The following is a 27,919-nucleotide window of genomic DNA, read 5'->3' on the forward strand; positions in this document are numbered from 1 at the left end:
GACAAATTTAATCATAATTATGGCAAAAAGTTCAAATTTGACATAGCCTACTGAGTTACAATTATGACAGTCAAAATCAAATTTTTGACCTGGTATCTCATCATTTTGACTTTATAAAACGATAGTCATAAAGCCTACATTAACAAATTATAATTTACCAAATACATTTTTTTATTTATTTATTTTTTTTTTTACTTTTTGACAGAAATGGGCTTTCATTGTTTTGCTTCTATATTGACATTCACAATGCATGGCATATGGATGCATATTAGCCTATCTCTTACGATTTAGTAAATCATTTTGACTTTTAGTTCATAGGCTAATTAACCGTAATGACTTTTTATCTCATAATTATGGGTCTAATTATGACAGTCTATCAGTTTGGACCTTTTCCCTCATAATTATGACATAGTATGTCAACTTCGACTTTTTAATCTAAATAATTTAATTAAAATTATGATATTGGTCATCATTTTGAATTTCATGACTTTTTATCTCATAATTATATCTTTTTAATCTCATAATTATGATTCACCATGATTCATCGGCTGAAATCTGCTTCTGTGTTCTGTAAAACATTTATAGCCACCTTAGTTCAGACTCCATTGACATCTATTCTAAACCAGTTAAGGGCAGTTCATTAAGGTCTTTTTAAAGTTAACACTGGCGTTTTGCATGTAGGCTAGCTTTATCTGAATCAGTTTAGCAGTTATTCTGTGTCTTAGATATAAACACCAACATTAAGCATTTTAATGCAAATCGTTATTTAGAGATCGTTATATAGAGAGGCTTTTACGAAAGGTTTGACATGAACAAGACGTCCTGTGATATCTTGTTTTCTTTTCAATAACGAACTGATAGTAGTGAGTGGGGTGACTTCTTTTCACTAACTTTTAGTCATAAAATTACCATTTTAGGGGATTTTTTTTAACTTTCAGTCAAATATAATATGTACAATGAAACTTTGAACCTTCTCATTGAAGGTAGTTATGGTCTTCGTATTATCATCACGACGAATTAAAGCCAGTCAGGTTGTAATAATATTAAAATGTCGTAGACTCCTGATCATGTACTGAAGTGATTTTGGCCAAGAGAGGGCACTGTTTCACTTAACAAGAAGGTGAGACGTCAAGGACATGAAATTCATTCTTAGAGCTTAGGAGAACGTTTGTGTAAATGCATTGATTCAGATGCATGCTAAAATAATTTCCATTCATACTTTTTAAGATTGAATCTGATATGGGGAATAAAGACTGTATTTTACAGGTGCAGGTTTAAGTGTGGTCACTGAATTTGCTACAAAATGCTGTCACAGCACAGCACAACAGGCAGAGGGATATTAGTCACAATGTGTGGCTGTCAGTGCCTGTAATGGGAACATCCTCAGTGCTGCCACAGGGCTCCACGTTTTGTGGCCACTGTCAACACATTGATGTTTCTCATGAGTGTTCGGTGCACCCAGCCAAAGGAGCTGCAGTCATCAGACCATATGAATCATGTCATGTTACATGATGTGAATCAAGGCCCTGCTGAGTATTAATTCCTTACAGAGCGGAATGAGGTGTACTGTAAGTTATGTGTGGAAATAAAGGGAGTCAGAAAAATAAAGCTAAACCATGCAGTTCCTAGTTTCTCATTCTAACTCATTATCTGTAGAATCTGGCTAAGCATTAGTATGGATATTCACATCATACAAGGATTTTTGTTACTTTTACACTCCCACATTTATCTGATTGAAAAAGTGATACACAACAAAGACGGTGAGCTGACAAATCCTTCATGCAAAATGTTTAAAGATGATGCAATCTTGGAAATTGACCAATCTTTGAGGATGACTTCACTGAAAAAAATAATAATAATCATGTTTTGGTGTACGTATAAGCTGGCTGTGTTGCTTGCTCGGCTGTATTTGTAAGATTTGCACAAATTTAAATAATCTGTAGAATTAAAGGTGTTCAAAGAAGAGCAAACAGGCTTGAATAAACAATAAACCTTGGGCTTTTGCACATTTTACTGCCAGTGATTGACTATAAAGCTTGTTCAACACAAGTTCAAACAATTTTAGAACCGAATATTTATTCCTATCTTTTATAAATTTACATAAAATGGGGATAATATTGTTCTTATTCTCATATCATAGGAGAAAAACTAATTTATATAAAAAAATTAATAATGGGTCCAGAAAAAAAAAAGAAAAGAAAAAATCCAACCCATGTCCATATTATTTATAACATTAACATTTTCTTGCTGTATAGGACTACTATTAATGACCATGATCCACAAAGCAAAACACAAAATATATTATATGAAATATCATGCTAAGTGTCCAGTACCAGTGGTGGACACCCTGTCATTTTATATTCAAGTGCCTACCAGGAACTCAAGGCTAAATAAATTAGAGGTTTGTACTGCCCCGCAGTCACAGCAAGTCAAATTTTCTTTTTAAAGATGTGACCAGTTAATATTATACAAATTAAAACAGGGCATAATGTATGTATTCATACTGACACACTAACGTCATGCAAAATCAGAAATACAAATACCCCAAGTCAACATTGAACGTTCTTAAGTGCATTAATTTTGCATGTGTAATAATCTCATGCATTGATGCAGTCCCTCTTTCACACTCTTAAAAGTAAAGGTTCCAAAAAAGGGTTTTCGCACTGATGCCAGAAAAGAACAATTTTGTGTTCCCCAAAGAACCTTTCAGTGAACAGTTCTTAATTTTTTTTTTTTTCTAAATGTGAAAAACATTTTTAAATTATAAAGGCCCTAGAATGGAAAGGTTGTGGATGATAAAGGTTCTTCATGGAACTATATATCCCAATAAAGCACCTTTATTTTCACAGATATATCCCAATAAAGCACCTTTATTTTAAGAGTGTTTCACAGACACATACTCCACATTTCATTCACTCCAAATCAACATCAAACTCATGTATCTGAAACTGTGGCAAACCAGTGGCTTTCGTAAATATCACAAATTTGAATGAGAGATTTTAGGGTAGCTGTGAAGGCCCTCCATTGTTCTCAATGCCTGTTCCCAGGGAAGGGTGGAGGTCGTGAAGGAGGGGGTCCGTGGGGGCCTGGGGGGGCCCGGGCTGGTGGAGGTCTTGGGGGTGAGCGGTTGATTGAGGGTCCCCGGGATGGTGGTCTTTTGGGCGGGGGCTGCATAAGTGGCTGATGGTCTGAAGGGGGCGGTGGAGGTGGAAGGTGGGTGCGTGGCGGTGACCTTGGCTCCTCTGCTTTCACCCGGGTAAAGTTGATGCATCGCCCCTATGGACACAAGACAGATGGTGGGATCACTGTCAGTTCAAAGCTGAAATCTCATTGCTATCAGAAGCTATAACTTCTGGGGATAAAACGAAACCCAAACTCTTTACATATTTTGTATGGATACATTGTATTTTTAACCCCTGAGGTGACAAGTTGAACGCGAAACGCGTGGGATTCAAAAACAAAAGCTCAAGCGCTGGTGCAGCTGATCCTAAGCTGAGTTCTCTCGCTTGCTTTCGCTCAAAAATGCCCAGGAGATGAACCCACAGCACTTCAGACATTCAGAAACTCAGCTGTCAACTGCAATTCTGTCCCTAAAATCATGGGGGTGGGGTTGAAGAGTTGCAGCGCTGCGCTTAAGGAATAAAAGCTATTTGTGAAAACGGTGTTGGAACAAGACACTGGTCTCTGAGAAAACTTACATTCTTAAAGATGAAGTGATTCATTGTTGTGAATTCACAACATTCAGAGAGGGTTCAAACTTTGGGACTGACTGACCAAAGCCATTCAAAACCCACTTTACGCTTCATTAAGTGCATAAAATGAAACTCTGGATGACTCAGGAACCACTTTTGTCGGGCCTAAATAAAAGTGACGTATTCATATGCAAGTGCATGAATGGAGGCAAAGCTTTAAATCTTCTTCCTCTCAAACACAGTATACGTGGCTACACGCAATAAAACATTTTGAAATCGAAGTGATAAACACAATTGCTTGAACTTTTAAAAGGTATGTTTCTGAAAGAAGTTTCTTATGCTCACCATGGATGCATTTATTTGATCAAAAATAGGCCTACTGTAAAAACAGCAATATTGAGAAATATTACTATTTAAACTATTTTCTATTTAATATATTTTAAAATGTAATTTATTCCTGTGATGAATTTTCATCATCATTACTCCAGTCTTCGGTGTCACATGATCCTTCAGAAATCATTCTAATGTGGTGGTTTGGTGCTCAAGAAACATTTATTATTATTATCAATGCTGAAAACAGCTACTTAATATTTTTGAGGAAACCACGATGTATTTTTTTCAGGGTTGTTTAATGAATAGAATTTACCTGAAACAAGAACATCTTTTGTATTATGCATTATAAATGCTATTACTCTCATCAATTTAATGCTTACTTGCTGAAAAGAAACTTGTGAATGGTTGTATATTGTAGATAGTATTAATACTGAGTATGATAATAATATACTTTAAGAAATAAATCACAATATTCAGTATGCTTATTAAAAGAATGAATGGTAAACAATCAAATATTAGCTAGAAATGCATGCCAGCCATGGCTAATAAATCACAAACACCACAGCATTTGATACTATCACCTTCAATAAAAAAGCACAGTGTGAACTGTGAACTAATATGTGTCCTACTCTGATCTTGCTGAACTCGAATTACTTTCACTCGAGTGGAAAGGAGAGCGGTTAGGGGGGAGTCAGTCTCTGCCATGCTGTTTGAGCTCAGACAAACAGATGGACAGTTTAAAGGCCACTAGCTAAATTGTCACAGGAAAGATTCCCTCTCTTTTGTTCAAGGGTCTTAGAGGACTGAGTCAGGATACGCCTTTTTTTGTGTTATAGTAAAAAGGGTGGTCTCAAATCACTGACTATGCAGGAGTGAAACAGTAACAGTAAATATGAAACAGACGGACAGAGAGGGACTCCATGTAAGGGGGTGTCTGTTTTCTATAATCGTCGTCTGAAAGTGTTGGGATGGTTTAAATACATTGTGAGATTGGCAAGCAAAGATGTCAGTTCATGTATCTTTCTCTTTAACTGTTCAATCTTCACATACAGATTGAAAATTGTCACAAGTTGTGACACAAGTCAACATATTGCTTGCAAATAAGATACCATTTACCTTTTAATAACAACATGCTAGTGATTTTTTTTAAAGAATTTTTTTTTAACTTCATAATATTTAATCAAAATGTAACAACTTGCTCCACCTCTGAAACAACTTTCACTTTTGGTTAACCTCACCAAGCCCTGTCATTTTTAAGCCTTTTCACTCTAACCACCTGTCATATAGAGAGCACTTTCTGCAATGATTGGTTTTGGTTTGATTCTATTAAGGATTATTATGTTGGGTTTCCATATTTTATGGGGACTTGACTTTCCATAGACCATTGGTTTATACTGTACAAAGTGTGTTTTCTATCATGGGATGTTTTCCTCATGGGAACCAAAAAAATTAAAAACAAATTGTCCCCACAAGATCACAAATTACTGGTATTATTATCTTAATGTTAATACTAAAGAAATACCTGATATAAATGTATTACATTTATTTAAAAAAATAGGCTGTAAAAGGCTGATGACTAACGCATGAATTAGTTGCAACTGTTCAACTGGCCCCTGATGGAAAGCAGCGCCTTGCTAGTGTCCCGCAGGTAATTTGAGTTTGAGACCCCTGATCTAAAGCCAGTAGAATCTTGTAGCCTGCTGGGGGTCATCCACAGTAGTTAAAACACCATATGGACAGATTTCTCTTCCCCACTCCCTCCACCCACATCTGCACAATATTCATGAGTCTCCATTCTCATTGGGCCCATATGCTCACCCTTGTGCAGGCCTGTTGCTGTGCTGCTCGCCAAATTGTCCTTTTCGCTGCACAAGACCGGCAAAGTGATGGCTTTACCCCCCAGCCAGACAGACGTGAATCAATCACCACCACCCCCCACCAACCTGACAATAGCCTATCACAATAATACTCACCTCCCCCTTTGCCAAATGGGCCTCATGTCATGTTATAGGGCTCTCTGTTTAATAAGCTGTTAAATCAGACCACCAAGCATTGGCTACGTGAGAGGAGAATCCTCAAGAACAGTCGGAGGAGCATGTCATTCACCTTGACTCGTAAATTATGTATTTCCTTCTGTTAACCAGTCTTTCTTGACACAACTTTTATATTCCTGTGGGTCATTAGGAAAAACAAAACAAAAACACTGTCTGTTCCACAGAGTTTCTTTGTCTCAATTGTAGATGGCACTCAGACGTGAGGGGGCAGATACTGAGCATGTGAGGTGAAGCTTGTAAACTGGCCAGACAAAGACTTTCAACAACAAGAGCTTCTTTCATTACACAACAACTATAAGTGAGTAATAAAGCAAAGCTGTCACCTTTGCATCACAATGAGTGCACTGAAGCCAATGGGTAAAAAGTTTGACCTAGGACTCATCTACATTATCTCAGGTTATACATGTTCATTTATAAAGGGACAGTTCACACAAAAATGAAAATTGTCATCATTTACTCAAGTATGAGGGCCCTATCTTGCACCCAGCGCAATTGACTTTGTACACCGACGCATGTATCATTCCTATTTTGCACCCGCGCAAAGCGCGCTTTTCCCTCCACAGAAGCACGTCGCTAAACTAGGGAATGAACTTGCGCTCCCTGGGCGGTTCAGCGCAAAAAAGGAGGCGTGTTCCGGCGCAAACGTTCCCTCATGCTATTTTGCAGGTTTAGAAAACAATTGCGCCACTAACCAGGAAAAAATTGTTTAAAGTCAGTGGCGCGTTGCGCATGTTATTCATATGCTATTTTAAGGGCGCATGCTTGGCCATAATCAATGTAGCGTGTGCACAACGCGCATACACTTTGATTCTCTCATCTACACAGAAGCAGCAGTTTTCATTTTTGCAAATCATACATTATTACAATAGATAGATAGATAGATAGATAGATAGATAGATAGATAGATAGATAGATAGATGGATGGATGGATGGATGGATGGATGGATGGATGGATGGATGGATGGATAGATAGATAGATAGATAGATAGATAGATAGATAGATAGATAGATAGATAGATAGATAGATAGATAGATAGATAGATAGATAGATAGATAGATAGATAGATAGATAGATAGATAGATTGGTTTATTTCACGTTATGCCCAAACCACACCTATGAATAATGAAGCTACTTCAGACCAACCCATTTTAGATTTGTGCCTGGCGCAAGAGTCATTTATCCCGCCGGGAAAATAGCAACAGCGCCAAGACCCGCCCACAAAGTTACTTGCGCTTTGCGCTTTGACACTTGCGTTTCAGATCGTTAAAATAGGGCCCTGAGTTTCTTTCTTCTGCTGAACACAAAAGAAGATATTTTGAATAATATGGGTAACCAGACCATTGACGGCACCCATTGATTTCCATAGTATTTTTTTTCCTACAATGGAAGTCAACAGGGCCTGTTTGGTTACCCACATTCTTCAAAATATCTTCTTTTGTGTTCAGAAGAAGTAAAATCTCTATTTTTTATTGACAATAATGGCTAATCCAAATTACCCCAGTTTTACTGTAGTAACAGTAACTGTAGTAACTGTGGTATTTTACAGGTAACTGTGGATAAGTTGACCAATCGAAAAAGAACAATTCCGTATGCAATAGGAGTAAGAAACATGACCAATCGCAATCCAGAATGCAAATAAATGCCATGACATCATTGCTGTTACACTTTGAATGCACAAGCATCCTATCAGTGTAAATAAATGGGAGATTTTCAAAAAGTAATCTTGTAAAATTTAAATATATATATATATTTAAATATAAAGTATAAATGTAAATGTAAAATATAAACCTTGACAGGCTAAAAATATCCTCATAATAAATGTTTAAAAGAATTAAAACTTTAAATGCTGAATTAACTGCAAAAGTTCAATACTTATGCTTGGGATTTTGAAGTATGTGTTATAAACAGAGAAACATGTGAACTAATTTAGAGCAAATCCCTAACCAATGTGTTTGACAAATATCAATACAGTGCTGCTTTACAAGCAGTATAATGATAGACTGTTTAGTTGCAATCCATCTTTGAATTCCTCAAGACTAGAGATATGCACATAAGAGGCCCTTTGCTAGGAATAGAAAACAGAAGAAAAGACAAAGAGGAGACAGAGACAGAAAGAGACAGACAGAGGATCAGTCACAGCTAGGGAATGCACAGAGTTATAAAGAGAAAGACGTGGACTAATATAGAGATTAGGCCGTCTGTAGCTGAGCAGAGGTCTTGTTTGGGCACAGCGAGTTGTTTGTGTCTGCCGTCTAGTGGGCTGCAGGTGGGCATGAAACACACAACTACGCCCCAAATCTCCCTGAATGGCACAGCTGTTTCCATCCAAACCTCGCCCTTTACAGAGTCTGCTGGCTTTACCAGCACCATCTAAAGCTCATGCAAAGTACATTGAGCAGCTGGACATTGCCGGTCCATCAGACAAGTGGCCCATTATGAAGCAGTGAAGAATAAACCTAAAGTAAATCAGATCGGTCCATCTACAGTGTGGGAACGGACCTATAGTCTGCCCATGTCAATGGGATCATACTGTACAGCCTGCGGCACTGCGGTCCACATGAAAGATGCCTTTCACAGAAGCACAGATGTGTTGCCATGACACAGCTTGTGCTGATGGAATAATGCGGGGTGCAAAGAGCAGGCCTCAGACACTGAGGGACGTCTCTTACAAAAGGCACAAGAGAATGAGAGATTGTGCTCGGCCACACGACTGCTCCATGTGAGGAGGAATTAAGAGCAATGTAATTACACTGCTATTTCCTGTCCCGGCTACTGAGCATGCTCAGTTTCACAACAGCTCTGTTCCAAACACAAGGGAACTACCTCACTTCTTTCTATAGCAGCATCCCAGCATACTCAGAACACACAAATTCTGGATCACATATTCATTTTTTAATCATAATCTATTTATATTGATACATTTCACTATGCAATCAATTATTATTATTTTAAATGAGTCTCTGATGCTCACCAAGCCAGCATTTACTGTTTGTAAAAACAGCAACATTTCAAAATATGAATACAATTTATTATAACTATTTTCTATTTAAAAATAAATGTAATGTATTCCTGTGATGGAAAAGTGTATTTTTATATTTCAGTAGCCATTACTCCAGTCTTCAGTGTCGCATGATCCTTCAGAAATTTATGCTGACTTGGTACTCAAGAAAAATTCTTCTTCTTATTATTGTTACTAATGTTGAAAACAGTTGTGCTGCGTAATATTTTTTTGGAAACCTTGATACATTTTTTAGCATTCTTTGATGATTTTATTTGAAATAGGAATATTTTGAGACATTATAAATGTCTTTACTGCCATTTTTGATCATTTGAATGTGTCCATAAGCGTTAGTGATTTGATAATCTATGTTTAAAGCTTGTTGCAATGCATTTTGGGATTGGCGTCTCTGAAAAGCATACAAATGATACAAATGGTTCATGGTTGTACCTGATCTCCGGGCTGGGGTCTCATGAGTGACACCTGGTCGTATCCTCGACGGAAAAGGGCACACAAAGCATCCAGTTTCCCCTATTACACATAGAATTGTTCTATTAAAACCTTTTGACCTTAAAACATTTAAAAGATTAGACAGATGATTTCATATTACATTTTATGGAAAAAACTCCTGTACCTGAATAGGACTATACCACTTTCTGTGATGGGAAGGTCTGTGCCCATAAGGCTTTCTGAGTTTGGGTTCATAGGGCTCGAATTCGTCTTCAGGCATTTTCACCACAGCGTTCTTTGGCTTCTCCAGTTTAGCCCCTTCCTCCGTGGAGCCCTTATCCCCCCAGCGCACCTAAAGACCAATGGAACATAGTCCACTTATGAACCACACAAACTATGGAAAAATGGCTGTTTCCACATGAAAACAATATTAAGAAGCCGTATTTGCAGCAGTGGAAAGGCTTGCATGTTTCAATAAGAGCAAAAGACATTTCACGCAAGCTTGCATTAACACTACTGTGTTTAAGAAGTGCACTTGTACTATAGCTGTAAAAAAAAAAAAGTTGTGTATTTTACAAAGAACAATAATGAATATGTCCAATATTGCTACCTTTGCAAATTACAGGAGTAAATCTACAGGCATCAGCATGTCTTATGATGTCACATGATGTAGTTTTGGCACGAGGTAGACAGGGAGCATTTAAGGTCACAGTGATGTGTTCTAGTGCCTTGAGGGTTCATAACATCACTCGTCACGTGTGGTCTTCATCCCCCTGTAGCCTGTGTTAACCTATGATCAAATGACACCCTATATAAAGCCATATCGTGTACAAAAACATGCATCACCTCCATTCTTTTGATTCCCCCAACTCCTCTTCCTCCATAGTAGGATGCATCTACTGTAGGCCATTTCTTTTTGCCCATGCCATCTTCATCATCGGACTCCTGTTGAGCACACAAAACTTATGTAAAACTAATATCACACTAGTAAATATTTTAATTAAAAAGTCATGTAAACATTCATTTTCTGTTTATTTTGTTGGAACTGTCTTTTAAAGGGATAGTTCACCCAAAAATGAAAATTCTGTCATCATTTACTCACCCTCAAGTTGAATTTCATTCTTCTATGGAACACAAAAGAATAAATTTTGAAGAATAATGGTAACCAAACATCTGCAGGGCCCAACTGACTTACAAGGGAACACTAGGGAAAAATACTAGGGAAGTCAATGGGGTCAATCAACTGTTTGGTTACCTACATTCTTCAAAATATATTCTTTTGTGTTCAGCAGCAGAGAGAAATTCATACAGGTTTAGAACAACTTGAGGGTGAGTAAATTATGACACAATTCTCATTTTTGGGTGAACTATCCCTTTAAATTCGCTGTTAGCAAACTCAACTCACACAGAAAGAATAAACACAAAGACACTGTCAAATAATGTTAGTTAAAAAAGTAGCAACCACATTGTGTCTACAAATCAAAGAGAAGCCTTAGAGACAGAGCTCCTTGTTTGCACTTTCAGTGGTAAGAAGCACAGATGCACACACTAAAGCCATTTCCACAAAGCTCTTTTATTTCCTATCAGCCTCAGTGACTGCTTGCCTTTGACCTCTGGAAACAAAGCAAACACAAGAGGATCATTATGAGCCCTTTTCCCTGAATTTTGCCATTCAGTCATCCTGCGGTTGAGCCTGTGATTCGCACTGTGTCCAGTTACACTGCTCACTTGTCTTTATTTACACGGCTGTGCCATAGAAAATGCCCTTAAATGGTGACGGACAGCTTTTCAAAGCAGTTGCACTCATATTTAGTAGCTGATATTGGCAGTGTTAGGGAATGTGGTTTACAAGAAATGATGGCATTTCTGGAATGAACTGAATTCAGCTTATGAGTGTAAGTCATTTTATCATTTTTTTTAAATTGTCCTGACTCCTGATTCATATCGGCTCTAAATTTCCATGGTACACTTGAGTGTATGCTGTGTCTAAATACACACATACACAAACATGAGCAAAAAATGAGGTTAGAGGGAGTTAGACTCACAGGCACAGGGGGAGGGGGTGGAGGGACTTCCTTGATGACCTGAAAGAAAAATAATTCTCAGCGAAAGAATGTAATCTAAGCAAAGAGCAGTACAGTACAAACAGAAACACTATAAATAGTATATTATAAAGAATAACAGCATTACATTGCATGAAGCATAATCATTGTTAATGTCACTGGGGAAAAGTTACAATGATAATAACAATAATGATTAAAGGGATAGTTCACTTTGAAATTAAATTCTGGTATGTTTTAGCTTACCTCAAGGGCATCCAAGATGTAGGTGTCTTTTTTTCCGCAGTATGAATTTTGATATTTTTAGGTCAAACCGTTCTTGTCTGTCAGTCATATAATGCAGGTCTATGGTCACTGTCTCAAAGAGCATGCACAGAGTCCAAATTAAAACAATTCCCCATCGTCCAAATTAAACAATTCCCCATCGTAAGTACACATTGATGGCCTAAGACACGAAACGAGCGGTTTGTGTGAGAAAACGAACAGTATTTATATAGTTTTTACCTCTTATACACAGCCACGTCCAAGTGATCTGAGGGCACGCACGCATCCTGGTGTGTGACGTGTACGCAGACTGGTGCATAGATATACACACTAGATGTTGCCTTGGCTACGGCAGTTCATTGGAACCAATGTCTTTAAAACGACATCTAGTGTATATATCTATGCACCAGTCTGCTTATACGTCACACACCAGGATGCGCACGCGCCCTCAGATCACTTGGACGTGGCTGTGTATAAGAGGTAAAAACGATATAAATACTGTTCGTTTTCTCACACAAACCGCTCGTTTCGTGTCTTAGGCCATCAATGTGTACTTACGATGGGGAATTGTTTAATTTGGACGATGGGGAATTGTTTTAATTTGGACTCTGTGCATGCTCTTTGAGACAGTGTCCATAGACCTGCATTAAATGACTGACAGACAAGAACGGTTTGACCTAAAAATATCAAAATTGAAACTACTGCGGAAAAAAAGACACCTACATCTTGGATGCCCTTGAGGTAAGCTAAAACATACCAAAATTTAATTTCAAAGTGAACTATCCCTTTAATATACCAATATTTTCAAATCACTGTTTAAATGTGTGAATAACACAAATTAATGAATGATCTATAATAATATCTAGAGCTGTTGTAAAGCCAAAACAATCTGTTACAGTACTTTAATTTCCTATTATCACTGCAAAGCTGCTTTGAAACAATCTTGTTAAAAGCGCTAAATAAATTAAGGCGACTTGACTTGACTTGACTTGAATAACAATAATATATACTGACAATGTTAAATGCATGTTTAAGTGTGTGAATAACAAATAAACGCCTGATTATCATTAATAACAAGGAAGAATTTACTCACCCTCAAGTAGTTCCAAACCTGTATTAGTTTCTTTCTTCTGCTGAACACAAAAGAAGATATTTTGAAGAATGTTGGTAACCAGATGGTTGACCGTAGCCATTGACTTCCATAGTAGGAAAAAAATACTGGTTACTAATATTCTTCAAAATATCTTCTTTTGTGTTCTCAATAGGAAATAGGAAATTAACTATATAAAAAATAATAATAATAATAAAAAGTTCTGCGTTAGATTAAACTGAGAAGGGTCATAGCACTTGCATTTTGTTGTCCTACTGTTAGTTTAACTGCTTCTATTGTTCTCATTTGTAAGTCGCTTTGGATAAAAGCGTCTGCTAAATGAATAAATGTAAATGTAATGTAAATGTGTTCAACAGAAGAAAAAAACTTGTTCAGGTTTGGACCAGCTTGAGGGAAAGTAAATGATGACAATTTTTTTTATTTTGTGTGAATAACAAATAAATGCATGATTTATAAATAACAATAATAAAAATTAAACTGCTAAAAAACTGCTTGCATACATTTTTTGCTATGGCTGCAAGTGTGATTGTGAGTCTTTAACATATGTGATGTTTTGTGTTATGTTATGCAATGACATCCATACATTTTAAATTGTGTTTTAATTGTCAAACCAGTTTTTTTTACCACTGTAAATGTTAATTATGTACAGCTTCGACCTGTGAGACGTACAGACGTACCACTGTACAGCACAGAGGCCAGAACCACCACATCAGAACCAGACCCAACAACAGGAAAACAGCCAGTAATGAGATGAGCAGGATAGTCCCATCAAACTGCACTCAGAGAGATACAAACATACATCTTCATGAGTATTTAACTGGCATAACACAAATGAACAGGTAAGGAGAATGAAGAACAGGGCAAATGGCTGCTCCAAGAGATGGAATTTGTTTTTTTGTTTTTTTTTACTGCTGCTAATTTTAACTTACGTGACAAAACCAGACTCCTCTGATGAAAGAAAGCAGAGGAGACCTCATAAGAGAAAAAGAAAGGGTAAGAGAGAAGGGAAAAGGAACCAAACAAGATGTAGACAGCAAACAACAATGTCAAATAGTCTTTGAGAAGACATTCAGGGAGGTTGAATCATTGTCACGCCAATCTGCCATTCATGTTTTTACAGGTAGAAGTGGTTTTGTCAAAGGAAGACATTCATACTTACACATTCAGCAGTAGTGATGTGCACTGAACTTGTGATGTAGGACAATCCCTCATTCATGCTAACCTGCAGATATATCACCCTGAAACACAACAAAAACACCTCAATCACACCTGCTGAAAAAGGCACATTCATTGCATTCCTATGATGGACATGTGTGAGCTTGTTATGTGGTTATTATTAAAGCCGTTAAGATCAGCATTTTCTTGTTTAAATGTGCAATCTGGAGCCAGGATTTAAAAAAAAGAGTGGTTAATGTATGTTTCACACAGCTGCCTAAATGACTTCCAATGCATTCCTCTTGGATAGATACCAACTAAACACTCAATAACCAGCAGGCTGAAATAATGTAGGAACAGGAACTTGACTGATAAATGCTATCTAAAGTAGATCAACTATGCATTTTTATATCCCGGAATGCAAAAAACAAGCCAAAGGGACTTGAAAAACTGATTAGGCAGGCCTTAAAAGAGATCTTAATCATCCATTTTCATCTATGTTCATCTATCATCTATGTTCTCAAAGTCACAAATGAGATTCAATGGGAATCAAATTGAGACTTTTGCTTAAATCTTCTGCTTCTCAGGATTTTCTTCCGATGAAAGGCCCTTAATAATGTCACATGTGTTTGATCTAAAGTCTAATGGCTGCATTTGTTTGATTAAATAAATAAAAATAGTTATACTGTAAAATATTATTACCATATTGTCATAGTTATCTGGACTCATTCATCTTTAGTTGAATGTCCCAAATGGCACACTTCATGTGCACTTTCGGTCTTGTGGACTTACAATGGCTGCCGCGTGCCCGTATCCGTTAAGTCCGTGAGACCGCAGTGTGTCCCATTTGCCATTTTTAGATCTCAGAAGGGTGCTCGTGAGCGCCCCCATGTGGTCGATTTGTGCCCTTGATGCGCACTTTTGCCGAGCCTGCACTGATGCGGGCTCCGCAGCAGACTTCTTGGACAGGGCCATGGACAATGTATTTTTACCTTCGACCCTGTCTAGCCTTCATCTGCCTCTTGCTCAGCCAGTTCTCCAGCCCTCTGCTGGAGGTTGTCAGCCCTTCATCTCCTGCGATGCCAAGCACTCACGTCGAGCCTCAGGTCCTACAACCACCATCAGCGCCTGAGCGGATAAATCCAGTGGCTCCGCCTTAGATTGTCTCGGCCTGTCGGCTCCACCTTTGGCTCCACAAGACACCCTCGGCCTTACTTCTTCACCAGGTTCCCTCATCCCACCGGCTCCCCCTTGGTCAGTCGTCACTCCGCCCTGGTCTTGCGGACATTCCGCTATGCTCCATTCCTCCACCCTATGGCTGCAGCAGGCTCCTCTTTCCCTTCGGGTATGCCTCAGTCCTCCATCACGCCGGTATTGCCTCAGTCCTCGGGCATCGCCCAGGCCTCCTGTGTCAGCGATGTCACTCTTCTCCATCTGCGCCCTGGGATCCATCGGCTCCGCCTCCGTCGGAAATTATTATTATTTATTTTATTATTTATTATAAATTATTATTATTTATTTTTTTAGAGACCACAAACCTTTTGAATGGAAGAGTAAATGTTTTACATAATGTTAATAATATATAGTGATTATATGTGATAAGTCTTATTTTAAGATTTATAATCATGTTATAAGAAAGAGATGAAAAAGAAGTGTTTGTCATGTGACTGACTGACAGTCTATGAAGACTTGTCTATGGACATCAAAACTGACAATGCCACGTCCAGTTCCCCCTGACAACTTTCTCAAAAATGGAATTTCTCCCAATATCAGAAATGTTTGGCTCTACCATGGGCATTCACAGTGCTGGTACAGTGGAAAAAGTCTCAGCTTTCTTGATTTAGGCGACCCCTCTTCCTCTGTATTGGTGGGGGAGAAGACAGAGCTGAATATAAGTTACTACAGGGGTATTGCCCCAACTCCTCTCTGTCGGTCCTGCACACCCCTTCTAGTGCCACTCTGTTGGCAGGATGGGGGATGGGCTCAAAGGGGGCACAACAGGATAAAGGAGAGGGGGGTTTGTGTGGAGGGAGGTCCAGTGACAGATCCATCTCATTTTCCATCAATCAGGAAGCGGCTGGCTCTTTTTGAGCACGTCTTCAGGAGGCCACTCAGTCACCACGCGTTTAGGTGACAGCACTGACAGCTTCGTCTCAAAAGACGTGGATGCAGAGGAGTAGGAGAGGGCAGACTTTGCCCTAAAATTGCCTTTTTCTTACCCCTCAAAAGCTAAAATGGCCTTTTACAATGGAATCAGTTTATACAGACATTATTTGACTCAATGGTTGGTCTTATTACTGTGTCATTACTATTACTTATTACTCCCAACATCAAAGTTTGCATAACAGGATGGAAATCTCCATTGGCTCTAATTAGCCTAAATAACCCCACCCTTCCTTGTAACTGGATGATTATAATGGAATGTTTCATCTCTGTTTTTCCCTTATAAGAATACATACCACATCTGGCTGACTTTTGAGAGACCCAGACTCTACGAGATCTCTGAAACCAAATAATGGTATGCAGACGTCATTATATCGCGAAATAAACATCATCTTAACAATATGAATAATACAATATAAATATTAGATGAAAAATTAAAAAATATATGTTTAGGTTGGAGAACTATAATTAGAAAAATAAACTGAAATGAATATAAGTTAATATATAAAAATTATAGAAATATAAAAATAAAGGCTAATTCAAAATATCGTTTTGTCTGAAAAGAGAGAGTGAGTCTTTCGTGTGAAACGAAAGAAATAAAAATAGTGCTGGTTTCAGTATCCGGATGAGTGGACTGATAAACAGTACAGTGTTGCCATGGACGATCGTGAAAATTAAGAAATATTTGACGGATGTTGGATGGTGCAATTGACCAATCAGAAATCAGTATTCTAGAGAATTGTAATAAATAAATAAAAAACGATGCATTCCATAATCTTGGGCAATGTTGTTATTAATCCACAAATGTGCATTATGATAAAGTTTACAACAAATATGGCCAAGAACACATCAATCAGTCACAATAGTTTTGAATGAATGTAAAACGCTGAATATCGATATGGCAACATCAGCTGCCATATAGTGTGTGTGTAGTGATGTATTAGGCTGACCAAGATAAAAAAAAAAATATCCCTGTTTTGCTTAAGGTGGCATGAGACGCTCCTTCATTGGCATCTCAAGGAATTTTCCTGACAAGAACAAGACAGATGAAATCCTCAAGGTGTCTAGAGCCGCCGGTACACATAATTATTTGGAGGGCTCGCAGGGAAATGAGCCGCCAGCAGCAGCTCATTTGTTGTAGAAGGCCTGAAAAGTAACCTGCAGTCAGTCTCCGGGGCTCGGCTCCGGCTGATGTGGATACGGTCGGCTCTGTGTTTTAACTGTCTGTTCTTTTCTTTCTCAGCTCAGAAAACCACTGGAGCTTTGGGCTAACATGCTAGAAACTTCTCATGCAGGTCAAGCCCATGGTGACTAATCTCTCAGAGAGGCTAATTATACGCTCATTTTATGTATTATACCACATGCCTGTTGTCTCGATGTGTTAGGGTGCGTGGAGACTGACTGATAAGAATAATTCCAAATGACATTGACCCAAATTTTTCAAGGGTACCAATGCATTAAAAAATAAAGCGACAGGATGAAGAACACCTACTTTCCAGCCTCATTTATGATTGGCGCGGGACAAAGAAGGAGCGTATCTTCAACACTGACAGGTCTTTCATCTGAAAGTTAATTGCAAGAAAAAGAAAAAGGTATATTTTGATGCCACTTTTTTATTGCTATAAAATAAACAGTCATATACATAGAGTGCATATAGTGTTGCATACATTATTTTTGTGTTTTTTAAGTCTTACAAAATGTGTCATTGGAAACTTTAAGGGAAAAGTAATGTAATATTACTTACCCAGTGTAACTGTGTCATTGACTCTGAAGCTGCACAGAACCTGATTGATGTTTCTGGCATGCAAAAATCCATTTCCCCTCACAACCACTTGGAAAGAATCTTAAAAAAACACAAATAATAATAATAAGCATTTAGCTAAGTCCCTTTACTACATAGTGAAATTCCTCTGCTTCTTTTCCAGAAAAAAAGGTAACCAAAAAGTAGACTAAATATTGTTTTTATGTACTATTTATACTGAAATATAGTATGACAAAAATTCCTACACAAGGCGGTGCCTGTTTTTTAGATCTTTGTCTCATGAAGACCTTTAAAAAAAATGCCATACTGTGAAATTATAAAGTGTGCTCAGCCAGAGGGCAGGTTTTCTTTTTCTTTTTTTTCACCCTTAACCTTTCAGGAACACTCAACTCAACTGGGCAAATGCATATGCTCCAGTGGTGCTAATAATAAAAGTGAAGAGGTTCACAAATCTCTTGGAGTCTTGTAGCTGGGGGGTGCTGCGTTGGTGGCCGACAAAGCTGGCTGGCTGACCTTTGAGACCCCCCAGGCGATGCTGTAGACCCTCTGACGGCTGCTAAGCAGCATATGTTAGAGAGAAAAACACCCTCACTTAGAACCTGTCTCAGCGGGCGTCAAAGGATGCAGAGCGGATGTGACCTTACTCGTGGCACTGAGGGAGATTTGAGTGGATTTGTACTGATTCATCTCTGAATAATGCTACACTTTTAGAAAATGTTCTGGTTGTAAACCTTTAACATTTAAGTGTGTAAAGTTCACAGGATGAAAAACATTCGGTGCAGTGTGCCATAAGGAAAGATAGTGGTAAGGAAAGGTCAGGAGAATATCACTGCTGTGAGAAATAACACTATACTGTAAGTCTTAGTTCTCTTCTACACCAGCATTTAAAGTATCAAATCCTAAATATAGTAGATTTTTATTTTACCTCCAATAGACACCTAAAAAGCTTTTTAAAAAGCCTTGAAGTCAATTTAACTTGCCATTCACAACTCACTGCACTTTCGTAAAATGAGGATATTCAACAAATGTTTTAAAAAATACGACTTTATTAATCAGGAATCGATTGGATTGTGTAAAGTGGCCATTACATATCAAGATGGAATCAACTCTGAATGAGAGTTTGCTCTTGCTATTGGTTACCATTATTCAATAGCCCACATTGCCTAAGTGACATTAGCAGAAAAGGAAAGCTATTTCAGAGAAAGAGTAATTGAATTTTCATTAAAGTTGTGATGTAACAGAAGTAGCGATAGATCTTTTTCCGTATTGTGGCTTACATTTGAATGAAACGGATTAATAAAAAAGAAAAAAATGTTGTCTTCTGTCCATCAGTTGTTGGTTGGATTGAGGCAGGACAGGCTGAATTTGATTTTGCAGTCGATTGTAATAGAGTAGTGGGTTTCAAGCGGACTAAATGATACATCATCAGGGAGAAGTCTGTCGTTTCACCAAAAGATCGAAAATTACGAGGTAAATTAAACAAAACAAATTAATCATGCACAGATGAAACGTTCACAATAAGATCAAGCATTTAGAAAATAGATTGGATTAATTTCCATTTCATGCCGATTTAGGATTATAAAGACAATTTTATTCTTTGGAATATCATGCATCTAAGAATAGATCACAAGACCAGGAGTGTGCATTTACAATTTAAACTGAATTAATTTAAATATCATGTTGACTGTAAAGGTCCTTCATCCAGTATATCTACATGAGACCTGGCGATTAACGAAAAGGCTGGTCACGGGAAAATTTGAGTGAAAAGAATTCTCAGCATGTCTCTTGTCTCATCATGGATCTACCAAAACAAATTCCACTCCCATCCGTTCCAATTAACCTGTCATTTCCTCCCTAATTATACTAATCCCGTCTGCCATGCAGAAGCCCCTCTCCACCCCACCTCTGCGTCTAAATTTGCCCAGCTCCCTTGCTCATGCCTGCTTAATGTGACGTCCATACAACTGAAATGGCTAATTCCATTTAATTTTAGAGGCCGGGCATCAACATCCATGTCCTTTTCTTCCCGCGTTACTGTCAGACATGGTGTGTCGGGTTCTGACAGGACAGCGCAGGGGTAAAAAGGTCAACACTGGCTTGGCAGCGGGCAGCGCTGGCAGCGAGATGGTGGGCAGGGGCTGGTACGCTGTCGGCTCACGCCCGTTGTGCTGCACGGGAGAGCTGACGCTTCCCATCCACACCTGAGAGCTTGATGGCTCGGGCTGTTTAGAGCAGAGGTGCCACGTCCGAGCACGGACACTTCAATCACTGCCCGAATGGGGGATGGGGTGCGGCAGAATCACAAGAGTTAATCAAAGCAACGATTGCTGTCACGTTTGATGGCTGGGCCTCCTCTCAAAACAGCGAGTGATGGCCTGTTTGCAGGCTGCACGGGCTGGTCACTTCTCATCAGTTTGATCGCTGAGTCTGTCAGACACCGGAACTGCCTCCACAGCACACTAAACCAAAACAAACCACTAACCACGATCAAATGAGTCCCGTGCATCTAATGAATCTTCGGCTAAACTGTAATATTTCGAGGAATATAGCACACTTATGGCTAATAGCAATTTTCACAGTGCATTACTTCAAGGATTGATTTAATTACACAACAATATGTTTCATTAATTATGACATTCATTGTCATGCAATGTTTCCATTAAGGATTATGTTAATTAATCATGCTTATCTATGTGGTCTGGGGTCATCAACAAAAGAAATAACAAAAGATATTTGATATAGGGATAATTCACCCAAAAATTTTAATTATTTACTCACTGTCATGTTGTTCTAAACCGGAGTGTATTTCTTTTTTTCTGTAGAACTCAAAATATTTTTTTTTTTTAAATCTCTCAGTATTTTCTGTGAATACAATGAAAGTCAATGGGGTCCAATGTTGTTTTGGCCTCACTGATTTTCATTTTATGGACTAATAGAGTTGAAACATTTTTCAAAATATATTTTTTTATGTTCTGCAGAAAAAAAAAATTCATACAGGTTTGGAACAACATTTGAACATTTTTGAGAGAACTATCCCATTAAATCTAATCTAATACAAATAATGGGTAACACTTTACAATAAGGTCTCATTTGTTAACATTAGTTAATTTACACAAACTAACACAAACTAACAATACGAAATACATTTGTTACTGTATTTGTTAATCTTTGTTAATGTTAGTTAATACAAATCTAGCTGTTCATTTTTGTTCATGCTAGTTCACAGTTCTTTAACTAATGTTAACAAATACAACAATTGATTTCCATAATGTATTAGTAAATGTTGAAATGAACATTAACTAAGGTCAATAAATGCTGTAGAAGTATTGTTCATTCTTACTTCAAGAATGTTAATGATGAAACCTTATTGTAAAGTGTTACATAATAATGACTGAAAGAGATCATTTTGATTTGAATTAACTCAATTAAAATATATCTTATGCAAAGGTAACACTTCCAATAAGGTTGCATTTGTTAACATTAACTAACTATGAGCTAACTATGTTCAATATATTTTTTACAGCATTTATTAACCATTCATAGCTTGTTCATGATAGGTCACAGTGCACTACCTAATGTAAACAGACCCAAATTTCTATTTTAAAAATGTATTAGTAGATGTAGAAATTAACATTAACTAAGATTAACAAATGATGTACATATATGTTTCATTGTTAGTTTATTTTACAAATGAAAGCTTATTGTAAAGTATTACAGACGAAACAGTGTGAGTGTGTGGTCAAACTGCAGGGGTATTGTTGTTTTAACCATCATCGTTTGCCAGTGGTCACTGCATGCTCTCTCTCTCTCTCTCTCTCTCTCTCTCTCTCTCTCTCTCTCTCTCTCTCTCTCTCTCTCTCTCTCTCTCTCTCTCTCTCTCTCTCTCTCTCTCTCTCTCTCTCTCTCTCTCTCTCTCTCTCTCTCTCTCTCTCTCTGTCTCTCTCTGTGTGCTTCAAGGTTTGATGTCCCACAACGTGACAGAGAACTTATTGTTAGGAATGCTCAAGTGAAATAAGAGAGCTGTGTTTTTTGCCTGGCTGGTTCTTCCTGGCCTAGTTTGCCACATCGGATCTGTTGTCTAGCCGAAGTGCTGCCGAATAACTGCAGTGCAGTTCCGCTCCGCCTTTACCAGTGAAATGCCCATTTGTTTAATTGGCTGCTGCTCAGCAGACAGGCCTGCCACATTGAGCACTGGTGTGTAGGCCAGAGAGGATGGATGTGGCTTGACATGACCTTATTAGCATGCACTTACTGCGCGAGAGTGCACTTACAGCGCCGTCTCCTTGGTGATGCGAACAGGCGGATTAGCTCTGCCCAGACATGATCAATTTTCATTTTCTGGTGAGTGCAAGAGACCGCAACTCGTGAGCCATCATTACAACGCTTAGGGCTTTCACAAAATTAGCACAGCTTTTTGTGTATTAATGTTTGCGCACTGTCCTCTCATATTCTATTATTAACATCCTGATTTAATGTACAAATCAAGATGTAAATTACATTTATTTTTAATTATTACAAAAAAAAATGACCATGACAAGTGCTGAGGTGAATCTTACCACCAGCGCATACACTTGACGGCTCAGCTGCTAAAATTTCAATGCAGGATTTCTTGATGATCTACAAGAAGAAAAAAAAAAAACAGTGCTTGGGTGATTAATAGTCAATACAGACATACCTTAGCCATTTAAAGGAGCATTCACATTCTTCAACCAAATTCACTCCCAGATGCAAACTGACCTACTAACTGGTAATGCTGTAACATTACTCTCTGTAACGTCATCACAAAACCAGTAGCACGGCTATATTTGTGGCAATAGCCAACAATACATTGTATGGGTCAAAATTATCATTAGGATATTAAGATATTAAGTAAAGATCATGTTCCATGAAGATATTTTGTAAATTTCCTACCGTAAATATATAAAACATTTATTTTTGTGAGTGAATGCAGCACAATTGCAAACATAAATGGACAACTTTAAAGGCATTTTTTCTCAATGTTTCGATTTTTTTGCACCCTCAGATTCCAGATTTTCAAATTGTTGTATCTCGGCCAAATATTGGCCAGATATATATCCTTTCCTGACAAACCATACATCAATGGAAAGCTTATTTATTCAGCTTTCAGGTGATGTATACATCTCAATTTCTGAAAATTGACCCATGTGACCCATGTGACTTGGGATATCTCCAAATTGCAACATTATATTTTGCAATGTGACTTTATATCTTGCAATGTTACTAAATTCTTGTGATGTGACTTCATAGGTAACACTTTATTTCGGTAGTCCACTTTATACATTGTACTAACTATAAGTAACTTTGCAACTACATGTCAACTAACTTTCATAAATTTGCAACTACATGTCAACTAACTCTCAGTAGAGTAGTAGACTGTTATGTTAGGGTTCATAGAATAAGTTGACAGTAGGTGTGTTCGACTCGAAGCGGCGCTGCACAGACCAATCAGTGTATGACATCAAAGTACCTTGAGAGCAATTCGAAAGCATTCAGAGCTGCTCTGGCGGTACTTTGATGTCATACACCGATCGGCCTGCACAGTCGCTTCAAGTCGAACACACCTATTGTCTCACAACGTGACTTTATCTAGCAACTTGACTATTTAACTCACAATATGACTATATTTAACAGTGTGACTTTACATTACACAATGCAACTTTATTTCATATTTCAAAATTTTCACTTTACTTTACTTTTTTAATTCCACACTGAGGTGGCTTCCGTCCTGGTCCCTTATATTTCTTTGACAAAAATATTTGACTCCAACTGAGTTAAACGTTTGGCATGGCATCCATGTTTGTTGATAACAGCCACGAAATGCCAACTCTTGCAATTTTAAAAGTGACTCCTGTATTCCGTACACACGCAAAGGGATAATTTAGGTGATTCACTCCCTCATGGACAGAGACAGAGAATTAGAGACACTTACAGAGTCTATCATTCCTTCAAGGGCCTGGAATCCTCCAATAACTGGGAACACATGCTCTATGGTGTCTGCAATTGTGGCCAGCTAAACAAGCAATACAATATAGTCAATACAGGTTAGCTGAGACTACCCCAGAACGGAAAAGTTATTATGGTTCAAATCTGAGGCACAAAGCAACTCATTGTACAATGTTGTTGTGTTACCTGTGTCTGATTAAAGTCTTTTACACCCACACAGTATACAATGGCTCCCAAAGACCGAGCTCTCTGCGCCTGCACATAGACGGAGAAAACACAGTCAGCTCTATTACTAAGCAAATGCCACTGTCAATTACACATCTGCCAGAGAACACGCCACATCCGTTACGACATCACTGGCTTGTGTACTTGCCTCTTGCTGTGCTGTGACAAACTGATAGTCGTTTAACTCCCCGTCCGTCAGTGCTATGATCACACTGGCTGTCCCTGTGAAATAAACATCATCTCATTGAGGCTTGATTTTCCCATAGTAAAAGTGTGAATGAATTGCATGGTAATTCAAGGTGACGCTTACCATAATTTCCATGATATATCTGCTGATTTGCCTGCAATTTGATGTTTACAGCATTAATGCAGGAATTTTAACCATAGTAGAGGATTTAAATTGATTCAGTTGTTTCAAAAAGAAAAAATATACCTCTTCCAATCCAAGATTCATATATGTATCACCTCCTGGTATTTGTCTCCTCAACATATTTAAGCCTCTGGTAATATCATCTCTGAATTACAAATGTTGGAGAAATGTTATTACAATGCAGACAAAAATGTGTATTTGTGTGCAACATTAATGGTGTTTTGGACCATAGAGGACCTGGATGCGTGTTTGGTCATACCTATTCTCTGTGAGTCTCATAATCGTGGTTCCACGAGTTGAAAAGACAATGAAGGACATTCGTAACATTGGGCTGTAAATAAAGATTCACATATTATTCCTTAAAGGGTTTACAGGACAATAGTGCATCAAAACGAAAGCACTTTACCTTATAAATTTCTCCGCAAGATGCTCCACAAAGGAGTAAATTTCAATCCAGTGGTTTTGGACACTTCCTGATCTATAATAAAATCAAACATGTGTGTTGAAAAACCACATGTTTCAAAGAGTCAGAGGCTAATATCTCTTCTGTGCATTATAATGGCTACCTTAAACACAATTACATATCAATTACCACCTTTTCTTATACTATCTGAGAGTAGCAGGTCCTTAAGTACTCTATAAAATGCGCACATGCCACTAATTAATTAAAGGCCCCAAAGCGCTCCCAACAAGAGCTAATTGCCTTTGTGCCAGATGAATCTGCCTCCTGCTAGCAGAGAGCAACACCCCTTCCTCCTGGAGCCAGCCATTTGAATGGGAACAGATGGCAATGGTTGAGTGTAACAGGTTGAGGACCTAAAACAGAGCTGGCATCTACATCAGCATCCAAAAAGGCTCACAGCTCCATCTCTGACAGGGGGTCAGGAAACATAAAACTGGACATGTGGAGCAATCAGTGCTAATCTGACGTCAGTTCTAAACACACCTGCAGAATTAACACTTGGGCCACACTTTTAATGTATGAATGGTACTGCATTAGATTAGAAAATATGAAACCAAGTGCCATATATTTTAAGGAAACACAAAACAAGCACCAAAAGAAAGTTTCTCAAAAAGATGTTTGTCAGCTTTTAAAACAAAGCTTTGGGACACTTTCTGGCTGTCAAATATTAGTGGAAAATGCCCATAGTTAATGGGATGAACTACACCTGCTGGTTACTCTGCTAGGACACCTGTGTGAACTGAATTGACTCCATATACTGCTACTGCATTCACTAAAAATCTGTTAAAAAGGGGCAGATGATACATATATTTGATATTTTGTTATCTAATGCAAAGGCATTCAGACCTTTTTTAAGTGTGTACAAATACAGTTTGGGGCCACTGAAATAAATAATTGCATTGAATACACAGTGGTGGTATGCAGCAGTCTAGAATAACAAGGCTGTGCTGGTTTCCTTTGATGCAGTTTAATCTTGGTTTGATCTCTTTTCCTGTGAACTAAGGTCAATCTTCAGCAAACCACTGACTGAATGAATGTTGTTATATTAGAAACATCAGCTCTGTTCGCAAAGTCTGTTTTTATTATTATTATTATTATTATTATTATTATTATTATTATTATTAAAAAGGAGCCCTAAATTAAAAGGAGTCCTATATAGTGACATAGAACTAATTCTCGTTCCACTGATAATCAAAGGTGTTGTCTCTCTGAAAAGCACTGGGGCTGTTTTTCTTCCAAAAACTCTCTGAACCGATGGCCTGATATTTACAATTAGTGTAGGGTCACTGAGTGGCATTTAAGGCCCCAAAACTTCAGCCAAAACCATTCAGCTGATTAAAAGTTCGGAAAAGCTTGATGATGCATGCAATCCCATAGGTCTCTAAAGGCATTCAGAAAACTTTACAAACAGAAGCGCTAACTGTGAAGTGTAACTAATATGCATGTGCACTACAAACAGTGCAACAAAGGATTATAGTTGGAAGAACTGAATATGTTTTTATATTGATCTAAATTCTAGTTACCTGAACTCAAACTGGAATTCCTTCAGATTTCACACAGATGTCATGTCACTATATGAACAAAACTATTGTCTACAGACAATGCAATGTTGCTCTTGAGCCTTTAGTTCAGATTTGACTCAAATCTGATGGCCACAAAACGGTTCGTTTTATAACCGACATACAGAATGCTCCAGCATGTTTAAGCTTGTTTGAGTATTCACTCCAAGGTGCTATAGTATGAGAAGGATGCCACATAGGCTACTCCTCGCTTACACTCACTACGAGCTCATTACACACTTAATTATTAAGAACTATTTGCATTTTGCAAACATTTACATGTAAACAACTGGATGCAGTTGTAAGTTTTAATTTATCTTGACATGACATGATACTTTTTTACAACTGAACTGGGTATTTGTAGTGCATGATCTTATATCATGATGAGGTATATTTCTTTGCCTTTTATGAGTGAGACGCCCCTGAGATAATGATGCACAAATGCGCATGTGAACAGCACCAGGTGAGAGAAAATCATGCTTGTTAAAGGCAAAGCGTCGCCTGAGGCTAAGAGTCCTGTCCTCCTGCTGCGTCTAAAGCCATTTGACAATAGATTTTTTTTTAGGAATCCATAATTAGGAAAACCATTAACAACATTGCATGTTAATTTTGTGCAGGCAGTGAATGGTTCAGTGTTTTTATGGTTTGGAATTTTGTTCAAACTTCATGTCAGTTCCATGAGATATTGTTCTCTTATCCTGCCATGGTCTCCTTTGGGAATAGCTCCAGATCTCACCGGACGTTTCCTGCTAGTAGCTATTCCTACAAATTACTATCATTTTAAAAATATCAACAACTTGTTTGGACATCAAAGCATTTGGATCAATTCAGCAGTTATTCGGCTGTCTAAACGAATGACTTTTGTTATAATAGCGGTCCACGCGCGTCTGAGGGCGTCGAGAGGCGTCGCGCAGCAGTGCGCGGTGAGAAGAGAATAAGATGCCATAAATATAAAGGCCACTTACTTGTCGAGGACAAAATACAAGTCGAAAGCACCTTGACAAGACCTCTTCTCATCCTCAAAATAAGGCTCAGCTTTTCCAGTATGAAGACTAGGCATCAAAATCACTAAAATACCCACAAGAATCAGAGAACGTGCCATTTCATCAGTTGAATCAATCCAAAAGCACTGGGATAGAACTGCTTTTCATATTAATCCTGCAAAAAAATGAAAACTACTCTTTTCCATAAAATTTATTGAATGTCTTGTCACTGTGTTATTTTCGGCAATCATCTGAGTCCGCTTTCAAAACATAGAAAGCTCCTCCTCAAGGAGAAATGTTTGGAGGAGCGAC

General features: G+C 38.1%; 1 protein-coding gene across 1 annotated transcript; it reads right to left on the minus strand.

Annotated features, from left to right (window-relative positions):
• Positions 1 to 1,996: 1,996 nt before the first annotated feature.
• Positions 1,997 to 27,860, minus strand: antxr1d (ANTXR cell adhesion molecule 1d). Its single transcript, XM_081350873.1, has 18 exons — positions 27,590 to 27,860; positions 25,009 to 25,080; positions 24,862 to 24,933; positions 24,666 to 24,747; positions 24,543 to 24,573; positions 24,381 to 24,454; positions 24,194 to 24,262; positions 23,994 to 24,074; positions 22,600 to 22,660; positions 18,026 to 18,124; positions 17,774 to 17,843; positions 14,123 to 14,201; positions 13,641 to 13,736; positions 11,574 to 11,612; positions 10,375 to 10,473; positions 9,713 to 9,880; positions 9,529 to 9,609; positions 1,997 to 3,276 (listed from the first exon to the last, which is right to left on the minus strand). The coding sequence occupies exons 1-18, from the start codon at positions 27,724 to 27,726 to the stop codon at positions 3,031 to 3,033; spliced, it is 1,656 nt and encodes a 551-aa protein (XP_081206999.1). The 5' UTR covers positions 27,727 to 27,860; the 3' UTR covers positions 1,997 to 3,030.
• Between the last annotated feature and the right edge of the window lie 59 nt (positions 27,861 to 27,919).

The sequence above is a fragment of the Scardinius erythrophthalmus genome, assembly GCF_964197995.2.
Source record: "Scardinius erythrophthalmus genome assembly, chromosome: 21".
In the NCBI taxonomy this organism is placed as follows: domain Eukaryota; kingdom Metazoa; phylum Chordata; class Actinopteri; order Cypriniformes; family Leuciscidae; genus Scardinius; species Scardinius erythrophthalmus.

Coding starts and splice junctions, on each gene's coding strand:
- antxr1d (XM_081350873.1), bottom strand. CDS start 27,726: ATGGCACGTTCTCTGATTCTTGTGGGTATTTTAGTGATTTTGATGCCT. Junction 11,613..13,640: donor GGCCTCTGTGCTGTACAGTG/GTACGTCTGTAC, acceptor TTTTTCTTTCAG/GTCATCAAGGAAGTCCCTCC. Junction 9,610..9,712: donor AGTGGTATAGTCCTATTCAG/GTACAGGAGTTT, acceptor TATGTGTAATAG/GGGAAACTGGATGCTTTGTG.